The sequence below is a fragment of the Microtus oregoni genome, unplaced genomic scaffold, assembly GCF_018167655.1.
Source record: "Microtus oregoni isolate MIOR12 unplaced genomic scaffold, Mior012 000090F_ref0000504, whole genome shotgun sequence".
NCBI classification, from domain to species: Eukaryota; Metazoa; Chordata; class Mammalia; order Rodentia; family Cricetidae; genus Microtus; species Microtus oregoni.
Genome location: NW_024544599.1, coordinates 1,210,648 through 1,228,893, shown reverse-complemented (window position 1 = coordinate 1,228,893; position 18,246 = coordinate 1,210,648). Strand labels below are relative to the sequence as shown.

The 18,246-nt window shown below is 36.5% G+C and overlaps 1 protein-coding gene and 1 long non-coding RNA gene across 4 annotated transcripts in view; one reads left to right on the top strand and one right to left on the bottom strand.

The window, feature by feature from the left end:
- The window catches only part of LOC121442274, a 30,848-nt gene extending 25,623 nt beyond the window's left edge, over positions 1-5,225 (bottom strand). Inside the window, exons 1-2 of the long non-coding RNA XR_005973542.1 lie at positions 5,083-5,225; positions 4,649-4,718 (exon numbers count right to left, since the gene is read on the bottom strand). This is a non-coding gene — a long non-coding RNA (uncharacterized LOC121442274). The remainder of the gene's footprint in view (positions 1-4,648; positions 4,719-5,082) is intronic.
- Positions 1-18,246, top strand: part of Kcnip4 (potassium voltage-gated channel interacting protein 4) — a 1,070,438-nt gene that overhangs the window by 215,241 nt on the left and 836,951 nt on the right. Inside the window, exon 1 of one of the 3 annotated variants that reach the window (XM_041643759.1) lies at positions 5,072-5,565. The exons of the other annotated variants lie outside the window; for them this stretch is intronic. Coding sequence (XP_041499693.1) covers positions 5,478-5,565 — 88 coding nt within the window. The 5' untranslated portion in view covers positions 5,072-5,477. Of the gene's footprint in view, positions 1-5,071; positions 5,566-18,246 lie in introns of those variants that run through there. 3 annotated transcript variants of the gene reach the window in all.

Here is an 18,246-nt window from a genome sequence, read left to right as displayed (position 1 = left end):
AACTTGTCTGCATTCTGTCAACCTTGTTCTTGACTCAACTGTTCATACTAGCTATTTTAACAGAACTGTAATTTTATTTTACATTTTAAATATATCAATGTGAAATCTTTTTTAATGTGTTTATTATCACCTACACTGCCATTTTTGGAGAAAAAAATCTCCGTGTAGTTAGCTATATTCAAATTGGGTTTTGTGCTTTTACATGACTGAGTTTCAAAGTTTTAAAGACGTTGTAGATATTAATTTTGTCAGGGATGCATATGACAAAATGTTTAATTATGCTGTGTACTTGTCATTTTTCTGCTTATTGAAAATCTTTGAAAAGTGAAATGTTAAAGTTTTATCCAATTTTCCATTTCTCCTTTTAGAAGTCACATATTTGTTGTCAAGTTGAAGACTACTTTGCCAGGTTGATTTTCCTAGTTATTTGAACTAGTTACTAAAGAGTTTTTCAGAGTTTTTTAAAATTAAAACCTTGTTTTACTTTGCTGCTATCAGAGTAAGAATTATGTTTGCTACACCAGGCTGGCCTAGAAGTATTTTGCTATGGCTGCCTTTGAATGCAGAATCCTATTTCACTTTCCTGAGTGCTTGGATTTAAGGCATACACCAAGATGCCTGCCTTTCTGAAACCTGTATAGTTTACATATCTTGTTTATGATTAATTTTGCACAAATACATTTTGTGAGACGTAGGAATGTGATCTAAGTCCATTTTGCATATGGATGTTGATGTCTCCAAGGTCACTCTTTACTACCCTAAAGGATTACTTCCTTTTGTTGAATACAAATTGCAGCTTTCTAAACAACTCAGTTGTTTAGAATTGCATGGCTCAAGTGGGTTTCCAGTTGTTCTGGTGCCCATCTTCCCACCAATCCCACGAGGTAAGTATGTATATTTCTTAAAGAAATAGTTCATGCCACCAAAGATATCAAATTTATGTTTTAGAGTTATTTATTTTATTTTTTTTTGGTGTGTGTGTGTGTGTTTCTTATTTCTAGGTTCATGTGGAAAGCTCTGAGTCCAAGAGTGATTATTAGAAAGTGGAGTTTGGAAGTAATTAGGTTCAGAAAGTGAGAGTTTATTCAATGGCATTAGTGATCTTAAAAAAGAGAAATGAAGGGAATATGGCGAGAGCCCTCATGTAACAATTAGTGTCACTGTGAAAACAAGGTAAGCTAGAAACTGGAGCTTGCTCTCTGTCCCACCAGCAGATGCAGTGGAAAGTCCCCATTTCACAAAACAAAAAGAAAGTCTTCACCAAGACCCGAAGATGAAGGTGCTTTCTTCCAGGGACTTCTCACCCCTCAATGGTCAGAAATAAACGTGTGTTGTTTAAGCCACCGAGTCTCCCTTGTATCTGTTATTGAAAAATTGATGAATACTATATAGACTCCTATACTTTTGACATCTGGAAGGACTGTAATGATAAATACCACTCTCATGAATATTTAAAAATAAACAAATTAATTAATAAAAGATATTCTTCCCTTCAGAGTAAATTTGAGCTACATCTGTTTAAAATGTATTCAAAGAAAAAAAATTAAAAAAAAAAGAATATACAGCTAGGTAAAAAAAATGTATTCAAAGTAGAACCTATGTTTTACTTAACTTCAAAAGAGTTCTTTTTTTATTTTTAAATTTTTGATTGGCATATATATATATGTATATATATACTTGTTGTATGATGCGATGAGTTTATAACATAAGATCATACAGTTAATATGCATTACTAAGTGATTATACTTATTTATTCTAATAAGAGTATCTTAAATCAGCTCTCAGAAGTTTTGAAAATGAAGTCAAGGCCTTCGGTTATCAGGCTATGAAATATAACAGTAAAGCATTTTTCTTGTTCATCTGAAACTTTGTAACTGATCATTATGTCCTGTGATTCCTCGGCCTTTTGTAACCGCTTCTACTTTTTGTGTGTATAAGTTTTATACATTTAGATTTCACATAAAGTAAGAATACATATTATTGGTCATTCTTTTTCCACTTTCATTTACATTAATATACTTCCAAGTTCATCCTCATTGTCACAAATGACAAAATTTCCTTATTTTTAAGGTTGAATAGTTTTCTATTTTATGTGTTCCAAATTTTATCCATTTACCCCTTGAAGGACACTTAAGTTTCTTTTACATCCATAAATTTTAGATGTGCTAAATGACCATATGAATACAATCTATTTGGGATATGTTAATTTCAATTCTTTTGTATGTAGGCCTGAAAGGGATTTTGACAAAGGTATAATATCACATAATGCAGGAAATATATTCTCTTCAAAAAACAATAATGAAAACTATATCTATATATCTATATACCTATACCTATATCTATATCTATATATATATTTGTGCACAATAGTGAAATTTGCCCTTAATGTATGATTCAAATGGATTAGAGATGAAAATTAAGATCTAAAATTAAAATACCTTAGAAGAAAATGTCTAAAAAAAATAGTATGACTTTGGCTTGTATGATGTTTTTTTTTTTCAAATAGGAACTCAAATTTGCAGAAAACAACAGGAAAAATATATCAAAATGTTGGCAAAATATATCAAAAATGTTTGCAAAGTAAAGAAACAGTTATGAGACGAGAAAGGAAAATTATGGGTTGGGAGAACTATGTACATCCAGTAAGAGACTACGATGCCCCAATACAAGATATTTGTATACTACAAGACCAAGAAAACATCCCAACTAAAAATGAGAAGGGCACTTGAATAGACATTTCTTTAGAAAGACTGGCATATGATCCAACAGTCTATGAAAAGCTTCTCAGCATCATTAGTCAACAAGAAAATGAAAATTGGAATCACATGAGCTTTATTACACAATTGTTAGAATATCTATAACCAAAATGAAAGACAGTGAATATTGATGAGAAGGTGAAGGAATGGGAACATGAGCAGGGATTTTAGAAAAAAATATGGAGTTTCCTAAAGAGCTGAAGTCAAACAAGCATGTGCATTTTAATTTTATACCATATCATTTCAACGGTTCATTTGGTGTATCCCCTAATTATTTAAATCATAGTTAAGTCTCCATTAATTCTCTCTTTTTGATGCCCTAAGTCAATAGACCAAACCCCATTAATTCTGTTTCCTTGAATATCCAGAAACAAATTACCTTTATTTTTACTGCTGGCTGTGCATGCCTCCATCATGTCTCTCCTGGACCACTGTGGTTACTCATCACTGGTATTCTGTCTCTCCTCTAGCTCATTGCAGGTCATCTTTACTTAGCAGACATATGAGACAACTTCCTTGCTCAGGTACTGGCTTGAAATGTTGTTGTCCTTGTCTTGTGCTTGCAAGCATCTCTTAGAAGTCTCTCCTGAATAAGTATACTTCAGTGAACACATGTGTCTTGCTCTCCTTTAAGAACGCTGACCTCATGCCCAGCTTAGGGTCCTTGCAACAAAGCTGTTCTCTCTACTTCATACACCCTTGACAGTTCATGCTTGACTCCTTATGTTTTATACACTGGGATCTCTTTTACACTTTCGTCTTTCCTATTTAGTCTACACATTTTTCTATCCTGCTACTCTAGTTTAGCAGCTACCCACTTGTGATATATTCTTGTTTACTATTTGTTTATATCTTCCTTCCTGTTCTGAGGTATAGGTACCATGGCATCAGTGTCTTTCTGTCTCACTACTGTGCTCCCAGTGCATGGAACCATGTCTGGCACAGAGAAAATGCTCAGTATAAACACAATAGAGAAAAGCATAAGAGTGCTGTGCTTAACATCCTAATTTACCTTTCAACTAAAGAATAACATACACATACATAATAATTTCAAAGCTAAAATAATGTTATTTGTATCATTATCCAATTATATATATATATTATATAACAGAATATTTGTCTTTCGGGTGTCAAACATTGTCAGAGATGCCATATGTAAAGAAGAAAATATTAGAAGCATTTTGCTAGCTTGTATGCATAAGTGTAGTTTTATTTTAAACCTGTTCATCTTAGTTTTAAAAATTCCTGGAAAGTGTGCTTCTTCATTAACCCATTGAAATAGGTACATCATTGAGACTATGGATTTGAGGTTAGAGTTGGAGAGGGGACAAGTTACCAATAAGTGTCTTTAAGTCTGAGATTTCACTTCCTCTTTTTATTGCTGTATAAGAACATCACCTGATGCATAGCATTGTTGAAAAATACTAGTTTCAAAGAGAACTGTTACATGTGTCAAAAACGGGGGTAGAGAGTCCTTTAAAATAAGGGGCTTGAATTTCCTTTATGTGCTAAACTTCATAGAGACAGCATGTATATTCATACGGAGTCAGTAAAAACAAGCAAAAGCCCTGAGAGTGTTAATTAAAAATATAAAGTCATCCGAGAAACTGCCCAAATCCCTGAAGAATTCTGACCTAATGACACTTTCAAAGTCCCAAGCATCCGATTTTCTAGCACTATGACAAACTGCCAGTGTCGCATTACTCTAGGTACAAAGATGCCCCGTGCAAAGCGAAGGCCCTAGGGAATGCTCTTCTAACTTAAATCAGTCCATAGGGAAATTACAAGTTGCATTTTAGCTTTTAAGAAGAAGACGCTGATGTTGTTCCTGTTTTTAGCACAATGCAGCAAGTTAACTTTGGGGCTCTATTGCCCCAACGTATAGAACTTACCAACTGTGACTTCGGCATTATTGGGTTTGAACGTGGATAATGATTTCTTCCGATTCCCAGATATCTGAGCCTGGACAGTGCAGAAATAATAGTATTTGGGGTATGAGTTATTTTCTACCTTAGAGTTCATGGGCTTGAATATATCTCCGTAGCACAGCAATATTGCTTTTTTCATTGCTTTGGTCAGAATCGGCTTCTTCAAAGAGCTCCCCACCCCAACCCCTTCTAGGCTCTCTGAATATGATTACCACTGTGTAAGGGGCCAGTCTGAGTTCTGGTCTCTAGCACTATTTCCAATCTCCCCTTAATTATTTAGAAGCATTTTGGGCATTCCCGGATCCCGAGATTCCTCCCCAGTAGATCCTGTTTAGCAGGATCTCTTATTGGTGTCCCAAGGGCTTCGGGCTCCAGTGACCTGTCTTCTGTCTGCTCACCTGCTTACATGCTGATTCACTGATGAGCTGGCAACGCAGGCTCCGCCTCCCTCGGCATGGTCCCTGAAGTTAAATTGCTTCAGGAGAGATGATGCCGAGCTGCACCAGAGCTGGGTTACTACAAGTGTATAAAGCAGCAGCCTATCTGTTGCCACGGAAGAACTTGGTGACCGTCCTGAGAGGCAGCGCTTTCTCATTGCCCTGTTACTCTTGCATCCGCGCTGGCTGCTGTACCTTCTGACTCAGGCACTCACAGCTAATTCCCCAGGAGTTGTAAGGCATCTTGATACATAAACTGAGACAGAAGTTTTCCCTCAGAAGCCGCCTTTTTTTTTTTTCCATTTCTATTGGCAAAGACTACTGACGCTCCTCAGAGGAATACCTTGTTCCTTAAGATGAGTGGCTGTAGGAAACGGTGTAAACGTGAAATATTGAAATTTGCCCAGTACCTTCTCAGGCTATTAACAGGTTCTCTTCATACAGGTAATGACTTTTTTTTTTTTTTTTTTTTTTTTTAAATCAAGGCTAGCAGAGCTTGGTAATGGAGTTGAACCGGAGTAGAAAAGGCTCACTATTTCTTTGTTGTGATTTTTCTTTTTCTACTGTTCTCAATAAAATGCAGTCTGAGCTTCCTTCTGCTAAAGACAAGTGCTGTGCAGCTTTGGTTTGGGGAGGGGGAGAACTGGGTTGTCTGAATGTATCTTTTATGTTCTCCTGGCAGCGCCACTGTTAGCTGCGCCTGAGTCTAAGGAAACAGCGTCTGTGATTAAGGAAAGAAAGAAGAAAAGGGCACAGTTGTGTGAGGGGGATTGTCCTCCCTGCTGTTTGCTGCGGTTTATGGGAAGCGCATAAAAAAGCTACCCTCCCTGCCAGCAGTTAAAGATTCTCTACAACTCTTTGATCGTTATAATCCCTAGATTGTTTGCAGTATTTGATCTTGATGCGCGGCAGTGAAAGAGTTAAGGCCATTTCTTTGAGAATTCTGAGTTCCTTGCAAGATGTGAGCAAAATGTGCCAACAGATGAAGAGAAACGTGCTCAGGAGAGCCTTGATGTTTGTATCATTGTAGTGGATTTCAGTGTTTAAACATTGACATGATTGCAATGGAAACTTTACTTTCAATCTCAATGCCGGTAGCAAGAAAATATTTTTTAAGGCGTTATAAAATGGTGAGACCAAACCAGTAGATGTGCTGCCAGTGCAATTCTTGAGCGCTGTCCATATCTTAGCGCCAGGCAGGACCAAAATTAGTCCCCACTGATGACAGATACTGTTAATGGACCATCAAACAAACCTGTGTTAATATAATACTACACCTGGGTTCCAGCCATCGGGAACTATCCGAGTGTAGTGTTTTTCAAATCTGAATAATGAGGGAAAACAGTTAAATAAAGAAACCCAGACAGACGGTGTACTATAAGGTTAAGAGATGAATTTGATCCATATTTTATCCAGAGAAGAGAGAGGTGGTATGTTTGTTAACACACCTGCTTATGTGACGGCATTGGAAGTCAAAGAGTTCCAGTAAATCTTCTTGGGTATTAAAAATGTCTTAATATTCTAATGTTCACATCCCACTAATACCCATATGCTAATTTAAACAGTTCACGATGTGTAGAATTTCAATTATGAAATAATGATTGAAAGCCTGTATCTAACTTTTTCATCTCGGAGTTTTGTTGCATTTCTACCAAATCTTCACGTTTCCAGTGTAAACAGTTATTTGGATCATTATGGCCTTATTGGTATTTATTTCTTTGCTGCATACGTACTGCTAAGGCAGTGTGTTATTTAAGAAACCATGGCTTGGTCACTACGGTTTCATACCTGTTGTATGATCTTGGTGTGTGTTTAGAGAAACTGTATACAAAAGGAAGCTCCCAGTAGCTGTTTCTTTCTCGTTGAGTGCAGATGCTGCCTTGTGCCCTGTTTGTTTATTCTGTTCGTATAACAGTTTTCTTGAACTTTTGATTTCAAAGGTCCTTATGGCAATGACAATAGTTGTGAAGTTGCAAAGCATAAATATTAACGCTAAATACAGTCAGCATACAGGTTATCTAGTGGCAATGTGGGAAGCTAGTGTAAAAGCAGTATTTTAAAACCTATTGATTGCACATTTGGAAGTCAGGGTAGGTGGTAGCAGTTTCCTCGTCCTGAAGCACAGGCCGCCACATATCTGTGCACTTGAAGAAACAGGAGCCCAAGGTTATTATTAAGTAGTATGCTAGATTGATGTCCTCAGAAATGAGCTTATGAAAATTTGGTTCTGGCATTGTTTTTGTCTTTTCAGGCATAGTAACAAATTTGAAATCCAGCTGAGTTCTTCATAACTGTTCGGAATTCTGCTCACAAAGGCCAATGTATGCATTTACTAGTAGCTGTGATAATATACTCTGTTCATATTGCAGATTCTAATGCAAAATTCATTAGAACACTTTTGGGTCCCTGAGCTTGTAATTAATGAAGAAGTAGGGAGCAGGGCTGAATAAGTTTTAAAATTTTGCTTTAAAGTTAGATGTGGAAGAAGTTGCTAATTGCATCCAGAACAATCAGCATATGTCTTTGTAGTTATCAAAATTTTAAAATGATATGAGAATTCACTAGCTGCCTTTTTACTTCTGATCATAAAATCTCTTATCCTTAGTTCCTCACTTGACATTATTGGAGGAAGTAGTAATGTTCTTTTTACATTTAAGAAGGTTAATTCAGAAATACCAGGTTTGTATTTTTTGCCAATTGCTTCTCGTTTGTTACCAAATATATACAGAAAATTCACTGCAAAGATTTATAAACATGAATGACGTTTTGACGTGTCTTATTAGTGATATCACCAGTGAGAGGAGAACAATTTCCTGAGCTGACAACTTCTCATGTAAGTTTGACGGTCTCTAGGATTACATATGTATGAATAAATAAATTAAATGGTTTTTCTAAAACAATTTTATGTGAGAGAATACTGATTTAAATGTAAGTTTTCTTCAGACAAGATAATACCCATGGATGGTGATGGTGCACCTCTTTAGTCCCAGCACTAGAGAGGCAGAGACAGGCAGATCTCTGTGAACTTTAGGCCAGTCTGATCTACAGAGTGAGCTCCAGGACAGCAGGGTCTACATAGAGAAACTCTATCTCTAAACAAAGCAAAACAAAAAAACGACGACAAAAAATCAAAACAAAAAATAGTAACTTTTCCCAAACTTGTGAAGTATATTCTTTTTCATGTTAAACCGCTTCTCAAAGAGTGATTTCAACATGAGCAAAGTGGATCCCAGGCTAGGCTGAGTTAAAAAAGTGAGGCCTTAATTCAAAACTAAAAACACAAATGAATATTGTCAAAGCACATATGCTGGCTTTACTTTAAAATGTAAAATTTTAAGAGTTTCCTTTACTATAAATAATTAAATATAGAAATTGGTGCACAAGTAATACAAGTTAGTGACTTCCAGGATAGAAGAGCAAGATTTTTTTCATTGATTTAATTGTGCTATACATTTTTCTCTAATCTACTCACAGCCTCTTCCCTCCCCTTGAGGAGCAAGACTTAATGCAGGTTCAATTATCTTATTTCTTAGTTTGATGCGTTGCTTCTTGATATACTACATCAGATTTAAGTCTAGATGGGGCTTCTGCTACACAAGATATCCAACTATATCTAAACCAATGGGAAAGCGTTGAGCCTAGTCATTTGAGGCTTCTATCAATGGGTAATGTGGGTATCAGTGCTCTATTTTACAAATGTTTCTGCCATTACAAAAATGTGTGATGATACTATAGATTCAAATTTTCAACTGCTTCTCCTTTAGGTTTTTTTTTTTTTTATTTGAAGGTTATTTTGACACTACTCAAAAATTGCCGATATCTTGTTATTGAAAAAGCAAGACCTAGACACATTTTTTCTATTAGGAGCTATTACCTAAACATACGTTTGAGGTAGATATTGCTTGGAGCTTTTTGCAGAATTTAGGTCTACAAGCTATAGGTAGGTTAAAGTTCAATCCTTCACTTAAGAGTAGTAAAAATGATTTAAGTAGAAAATTCTATTAAGCTTTCAGTTGTTGTTTAACTAATGCATTAAAGTATTTCAGACTTAATAAAATTATATTATTAAAAGCTGAGGTAAGAATCCATCTCATTCCATAAAGAACTTTACCCTAGGAAGAAGGTGGGTGAGAATGGAAGGAAAAAAGAGAGAATAAATCCATATATGTAGACAGAGCACACCTTTGGCTTTTAAATTTGAGTAAGAAACTTTTATGTGTTACATAATATTATTGAGTTCTTGTGGACCAAGCCTCACTAAGCTAATTATGTACAGATTTAAATACTTGAATGTTATATTTAAAAGCATGAAGAGAAGTAAAAGCAATTAGCAAAAACTGAGAAATGACAAAATTGCTCTCTGGCCATGCACCCTTCTTTTTTTATAGCCTCTTTTTCTCCCTTCAAGGTCATAAATTATACATTATTTATCCCATTCTCCAACTTTCTTGATACCCCTCTTCCATCTAAAGGCATTATATAATTAAAACTGATAAACTCAAAAACATATTCTAATAAAGAGATAGGACTTTCTATTTTCCCGACCATGTGGTCCTGGCAAATAAAATATGCTATTTGTAATCTCTTTATCTGTCAGTTTAGAAATTCATATTATCCACTATTTTGTCTTACTTTTAAATTAATCCCTTTTACTTTTTGGTTAAATTTCTTATAAGTCAACTCTCTATTTTATAAATGCATACAAAATGGAACCATTGTTTGTATTGTTATCTATTTATTATTGTTTGTCATATTGCTTCCTTCCTTTGCATGGGTGTGTGTCTGTGTGTTCTTCCTGCTGCTGAATCTTGACCTTACATAAGAACCACAGGATGGTATTTATACCTGATCATCAATGAGTTTAGGGAACTTTGTTTCTTTTTCTGGGAAGAGTTTACATTTTAAACTTTATGAAAATAATTATTTCTCCTGTATAACTTCTCATGCAGGAGTTACTGGGAATGGGGGAGTGGGGCTCTTGCTTAAGCTTTTGCAAATCTTCCTTGAAGTCAGTCTGCTTGTGGTCTCTTTGATCCCAGCAGACACATCAGCAGCAAGTTTGGGTTACTGCTTGCATTTGAATTCACACACACACAAAAATCTTTGTTAGTGCATCCTTTCTCTTTGTTTTCTTTTGTCTTTTTCCTATAATTAGAATATCAGGTAAGCCCAGAGAGGGCTTAAATACTCTTCTTTATAGATAGAAGACTGATTTTTATCACCATGACAATTTCAGAATGGTGGGAAGTCTGATCACATAGTCTTAGACATGATTAATTTAAAACTCCTTTGTGGACTAATTGACTAAATTAATCAATACATTCCACAAGGTCTGAAGGGAAGAACTAAATACTCATAAGAAGAAATGCTTTTCCCACTGCTGCTTAAGGGAGTCAGAGGTCCCATATCACTAATGGCAGAAATGCATTCCAGGACCTTATTTACATACTCAGAGAAGCACTCAGGAGCCACAATACGTTGAGACCCTTGAGCTGATTGTGCAGGCATCACCACAGTGTGTATCAGTTCTGTGTCTAGCTGGCGAGAGATCTTACACTCTGGAAAGGGACTTTATCAAATGAATTTAAATATAGGCAGAATATAAGGAACTGGTCAAGACCATGCCTTCTCTGAGGCTGTAGAAAATTATACAAAAGGGAAAAGCTGTTTCAGAAACCTGTAAAGAGAAACTGCAGAGAATCGTTGAGTAGCAGCTGAAATTCAGAAGAGATGACCCCTATCTACAAGGATCAGGTAGGCAGGAGATAGTCCAATGTAAATCTCTGTTTCTTTCTGCCTTCAAACTTACTGCCAGCAGACTCTGAGTGTGTTATCAGCTTCCTGTTACTGCAACAGAAACCCAAGACAGTAAACTTTAAAGAAAGTGTGAATTCGGCTCATCAGTCTGAAGGTCTGGGCCCGTGTAGTGCTGGTTTCCTTCATTCAGTATCTACAGTAAAGCAGAACATCATGGCATAAACAGGTGGTGCACCAAAACTCCTCCGCTTATTTCTGGGAAGTGGAAGAGGGAAAAAGGGACTGGGGTCCCATTTCCCCCTCCAAGGACATGCCTGGATAAAAAAAAAAAGGGGGCATTTGAGAGATATTCCAGGTCCACACTTTAAAAATCCTACATCACTGATGCAGGTGGGAAAGCTACTCTAAGCAAGAGAAATACATGTCTGTCTGTATTAATTTGCCTTCACCCAGAACCCTACAGCAGCTTTCTTTGCTTAACATGACTAACAGTGGTCATGCTATTCCCTCTCCAAAGGGGTAGTGCAATGAACAGAAGCAAGCTGATCATATCCCCGAAGACTCATAAGATACCTGTATATCAACCACAGCCTCTATTATCATTGTTTATCTTTTATTTGGACCAAAGCAGACTCTGTTTACCGAGAGAATATTACTGTAATCAGTCAAACTCAGTGATGCCAAAAGATAACATGATGTGTGTTTTATAGCAGATGGTATCACAACACTGTGAGACTGAAATATGGTTTGTTTTTTCTGTGCAAATGTATGGGATTTCCTTGCTAATGTACATTTTTCTCTAAACTTTTCTGTCAGCAGGGGGTCTATTTGTGAGCTCATGATTAGTGGGTGTCTGAGTTCTGAGGAGCTGCCATTTATTGTAGAAGGAAGAAAAGTCCAAATAACCACTGTAGAATTTGTCAGCATTAATGCAGTTTTTATAGTAGAAGCTAAATGATTTTACAAACAAATAGTTTGATCAAGACTTGCAGAGTATCTATATCATAATGCCCATTCTCCTGCCTGAAAGAAATATGTCAGTAATACAGGAGTATTTAAAGACATTATTTTTGGAGGACTGGTGTTTATCTTGGTGTTTTTAAAGGACAGTGGCTACAGCTCAGCTACTGATAAGCATTTAGTAATGTCTGTGAGAGTGAGTTCTTTGTTACTGTTTAAGGAGAGCTGAATCAATGGCCATGATTATGGGAAGATGTGCTAAGGTTTTGTTAGGGGAGTCACCCCATCCAAAGGGTTCCATTACTTGATTCCTTCCTTTATATGTCTGGATCAATATTAGTACTCCTTTCTTCTACTGTTTATAATTATAATCTCTAAAATATATTAATTTATTGGCATGTACACTGTGTGTGTGTGTGTGTGTGTGTGTGTGTGTGTGTGTGTGTGAATGTGGCCATGCACCTGCTATAGCTCATATGCAGAAGTCAAAGGAGAGTCCTTTGTAGTCTGGTCTTTCCTTCTTTGAGGTCCATCTCTTGTTTCTCCAGCTGTACTGTGTATGGCAAACTTGCTGGGTCACAAGTTTCTGAGTGATCCTCTTGTCTCCGTCTCTCATTTCGCCATTAATGGTAGGAATGCAGATGTTCACCAGCCCATCTGACTTTCACTCTGGGAATGGAAGTTATTTTGTCAGGTCTGTGGTGTCAGAGTTTTTTTTTTTTTTTTTTTTTTTTTTACCTAGAGCTTTATCATAGTCTTAATGACAAGAAAATAGTTTATCATGATAGAACAATTATATGTTTAATCCAAAATATTTGTTTCAGGAGAGCTTCTCTCCACTAAATCCTTATCTGCTGCAGGGTGGCAGGACACACAGTGAAAATGTGAGCAGCCTTGGACTGCTGCTCCAGCATGGGCCCTTATCACAGCTGTGATATCACTCCACTTCTGTAAGCAGAGGCTCCTCAGGGAGAGAACAAGAATATCTGTTACATATTTCTGTTGCCTGACAGTATTCAACAAGTATTTGCTTTGATCATTATTATTATTGATATAGCACCTATATGCTAGCCTGTTTGTTTTATTCAAATTAAAATTTCAGGAATGAAAACTGAATGCTTAATCATGATTTTGCTCCTAGTAGTTTGGAGTAAACACAAAAAAGTTGTATAAATGGCAGTAATTTTTAAACTCCTTGGCTTTTTATTTTAGTAGTAACTATTATCCCCATTTATTCATTTAAGTGAGATGTATTAAATGTGTGTTAAGAGCTGAGCCTTGTGTCTTTGTGCGTTAACTTCTTCATGGTTCCCAACTGCCCGGCTTTGCTTTGTGAATACAGCAAGTAAGTAAGGGGCAGTCAATGGGGCAGTTAATGTTCAGTTAGCCCTGCAGCATTTGCTATGATTTCAGAAGAGATCTTTCTCTTGTTTTCACCAAGGGTAGTCAAGGATAGCGGAGAGCCAAGAACATGAGAAAGAGGGTGAAGAGAAATGCATCAAACCAAGACAAGGAGCCAGCAGCTGAGGAAGAATTAGCGACATTATTTGCAGGTTAAGAATTCTCACCTGATCTGATTGCTGTACAAATTCCCAGTCAAGTCCAACAAATGTTCCTATTTTCTAGGTGGAGAGAAACTGTGGCATTTTTTTTTTTTGCATGGTCAGGTACTGAAGGTCACATTTTATCAGTTAAACACCTGCTCAGAGCTCATTTATCTTCCCCCGGAAGATATTATCCTCCCCTTCACTCTGAAGAATTTGCTGATTTAATTCCTTTTTGAGCTCTCCTAGCACAAGTCTTTCCATATGATTCTGCATTTAATTACTCATCAACACTGCGTTATTAAACAGAGTCAGGTGTTCATGTCAGGGCTCAAGGAGCTCGGCATCTTCTAAGAGACAGACATAAATTCAGTTCCTCTTCTCCAACATAGCATCATATTTACTGTACAGTAGTAAGGAAAGCACATGCACCATTCTTCACAGTGTTAGGAGAGGATATCATAGTAAATCTTATATGTCGGTGTCTGTATTATTTAATGTGGCCGTTTCTGATTCACATTATTGGATGGAAGTATTTTGCATAAAAACTAGTTCAAGTTGTGAAATTCTACCATGTACCAGGCCTGGTATATAAAGCCAGATTTGTCTGGATCCAAACTATGTGTTTCACTATGAATTCTCCCTGGTGAAATTCAAAGTCACCCTGAAGAGCTATGTCAAGGCTTTAATTATTGGCTCCAGGATCTGGTGTCATTTCCTGATCAGCCAATCCAATCCAGCCAACGTATTTATATCAGCTTCAGTGATTTCCTTTACAGAGAGGGCACTGAATAGTAGCCTTGAGAGGAAGAGGAGAGACATCTTAACAGTTAGGGCAGAAAATAGACACAGATTAAAAATTACACAGATAAACTTGGAAGTACACCTGTGGGCATGTGTGCAAGTACACACACAGATATAGACACACCACACATACACACACAGACATAGACACACCACACACACACACACACACACACACACACACACACACACCATTCTACCTTTCCATGAAATAATACACCCTAAATCCTTCAAATTATTCACAATTGTCTTTAAAGATGGCAGAAGTTTTGACAGTCATGTCTGTTTTATTTGTTTATAGCCAGTGACGGAGCCACCTCTAACACAGGGCTAATGTTATCACATACTCATTTCATGTTTGCCAAATGACCAACCACCACTGCACTTTAGGGAATAAATCCAGCTTCCACTTCAGTCTCTCTGCATCTTTCTCCAAAGGCTGGCAGCATTGTGGCTGCTGCCTCTATCATGCCTTCTGATCCTGAGCACTTGAGCTCCTCACTCGAATAGCTGCTTAGGTTTCACACATTTTTTCCTTTTTAATTTCTATCCAGTGTATCTTCTTGTTATAGAACTTCTTGGGGAAAACTCAGAGCATTGAAAGTTGCTCCATTTCTATTTGAAAGCAAAGGAGGAATAACACCATAGTTTTACATGTGTGTAGAGCTGTATACTTGTCCATTTATTTTAAAAATCATACATAAAACATGAGTTATGTATTGTGTATGTTTTTTATTTCTAATTTGACTATGTACATATAGTTGGATATTAATATCTTAATATAGTTAAACAGATATGTACATGCCTATATGTATAACAAAAGTTAGTATATTAAAATAGACATCAGAGAAGGAATGAACATTGTGGAATAAGCTAGGTGTGCTGGCACATGCCTGTGATCCTAGCACTTGAAAGCTAGAAACAGAAGGATCAGGTTAAGGTCTACCGCTACTACATAGGAAGTTTGATGCCAGCCCGAGCTATGGAGGACTCATTTAAATGTAAGTTAAGCAAACAAAATCCCCCAAACAGAGTAGAAACATTTCTGTTCTTTCAATCCTCATGTGTAAAATAATTCTTAAAACATAAAAGATGCTTTCTTTTATTATTGTATTGTATTGTAACCTTAAGGGATTTGTCAGAAAATAAAAATAAAAATTGCTATTTGTCGTTTATGTGATTTTCACTCTTTTTTTCTTCTTGAGTTAGTTTTTCACAGATAGTCTTGCCTCAAATTTTCAGTCCTCTTAATACTTAGTTTAGTGATTACAAACTAAATTTATTAAGCTTTGAATTTGTTTGTTTTTTCCTCTGCTGTTTACTTTTCATTGTGAAGTTATAAATTCCCTTGCTTAGTATTTTTGCTCTCACAATGGAAGATTTCATTTTTTCAGGTCACTTGGTTAGAATAAGGCTCCTGTGAAATCAGTCATGTTCATCTTCCATACTATGACAAAATGTATAGAGCCAGTTTTATTTATGGCTGACACATGAAAGAGTATTCAACTGTCTTATTGCCTGAGCCAAGCTAAAGTCAAAGGGATTCCAAAAATATGTAGCCAATTCTATAGAAAAGCTTTTATAACTGTAAAGATCAATTGTATTCTGTGTCTACTATGGTTTACCTCAGGGAAATGATACTGCCAGCTCTGGGTCTTGCTATCAAATGCATGCAAACATACCTTCCAATGAAACTGCCCTAGTTCACTTCCAAGTTCAAGCATAATCCCATCACGTTGAGCTAAAGAGTTTTTCAAACTGCAAGTGCCTCAGGTACTCAACACAATGACAGTGATAAAGATGCCATGATGTATATGATGAAACTTGCCTTCATGTGAGTATCTGTGTTGGGATATGTTAGTAGAGCCTTGACATGTCAAAAGTCAGTTTGTTTTTAGCAGCCATTTGTTCTGATTTATCCTAGGTCATAACAGCAAATTAGTCTAGTGATGTCATTAACATTGTGTTTAGTTCAGAAGACATTGGTGCTCTCTCTTAGCAATTCGTTGACTTGGCAACCAATACCTGAATTCAAATCTTAGCACAGTCTTTCATTAGTATGTAGTTTTTAGCAGGCTTGTAGTCCTCAGAGTAACACAGTAAGTGAACTTTCATGCTACAATAAATACATTTGCAAGTCAGAATTTCTTTCTTTCTTTCTCTCTCTCTTCTTCTTCTTCTTCTTTTTCTTCCTCCTTCTTCTCTTCCTCCTCCTCCTCCTTCACCTCCTTCTCCTTCTTCTCCTTATTCTCTCCTTCTTCTTCTCCTTCTTCTTCTCTTCCTTCTTCTCTTTTTGCTCCTTCTCTTTCTCCTCCTCTCCTTACATAAATTCCATAAGAATTTCATGCAATATATTTTGGTAATATTTATCTCCCAGCCCTAGCTTCTCCAAGATCCATTTAAACATCCATACTCATCTAAATTTCTGTTCTTCCTTTCTCTCTTTAAACCAGTGTTTATTTGCTTAAGGCTTTTGGGTGTAGGCTTACTCTGGAGTGTGGTTAGTATTCCTCGGGCCACACACTCCCATTTTTGGTGTTACCTAATACCAATAGTTCTTCTAGGAGTGGGACTTTGTGTTCACCTTTCCTTTTCCAGGCTTGAACTTGCACAGCTTTTGTGCGTGCTGTCACAATAACGGTGAGTGCTCAGCCTTAAATGGGATATTGATATTCTACCCCTCTCCTTAAGGCTCAGGAATCTTTGTAGTAGCAGAGGACATGTAAGAGCCAGAGTTGGTGACTGGCTTCAAGAACACTTTTATCAGGACACAAACCAGCATTCTAAAAAGAGGAAGCATTGTAGGGGTCAGAGGGGTCAAGGATAGCAGTAGAACACTAGAACACAGCCCACAACATCAACTAAGCAGGGCTCATAGGGGCTCACAGACTCTGAAGAAGCAATCATGGAGCCTTTTATATATATACACTAGGTCCTCTGCATATATGTTGTTGTTTAGGTTGGGATTTTGTGGGACTCCTAACACTGGGAGTGTGTGGTTTCTCTGATTCTTTTGCCTGCATTTGAGACCCTTTTCCCTCCTACTGGGTGGGAAGGATTTTATAATTTAAAATTTTATAATAACTTGAAAAAAAGTTGGAAAGATGGCTCAGAGTTTAAGAGGACCATTTGTTTAAAGGATCCAAGTTGGACTCCTAGAGATCCAATCAGGCATCTCAGAACAGCCTGGAGCTCCAGTTGCAGGGGACCTGACACCCTCTGTGGACTCGGATACCCCATATGTTGATGTTTACAGAGACACCTACAAATATGCGTACATAATATGAAAAAAATAAATCTAAAAAATTAAATAAAGTGGTAAATCACCACTTGGTTATCCAGTACCAAAAGGTCAGACTTGAAAACATACATACAAGTAACATTATGTATACTGACACATTGTATGTTTTTCTCCTTTTATTGAAAATAGTTATTTTCATACAGCAAATTCTGATTACAGTTTCTTCTCCCCCATGTCTTTCCAACATCCATAATTCCCATGCCATCTGCATCTACAACTTTTCTGTCTTTTGTTAAAAAGCAAATAGATATCTAAGGAATAATAGTGAAACAAATTAAGATAAACCAAAAGCAAATTGCAATAGAAATATATATTTATCTGCATATATGCATACAATAATTATTAATAAAAAAAAAGATGCCACGAATTTAAATGAGTGTGGGGAGAAACATATGGGAGGATTTGAAGAGAGCAAAGGAAAGAGAGAAATTTTGCAATCACACTGTCAAAAATAAAATTAGCAAAACAAAGAAATTGATATTATTCAGTTAATATTTAAATTTGAAGAAGATTACATGAGTTAAGTCACATGAAATATGAATTTAGTCACTTTAAGACCTTGAACTAGTTTAAGAAATTGGATACCCATTTATTTACCTTATTTTATTTAGCATGATGATATTTTCATGTAAAAGTAAGCATTTCCTTATCTTTAATGATGAGACAGTAAAACATGAGGCCTGATCTTCACAGAATGGTAGATCTACCTTTGTAATTTGGCTCTGTCAATCGCTGGAGGTAATGAAGTGATTGTATCCT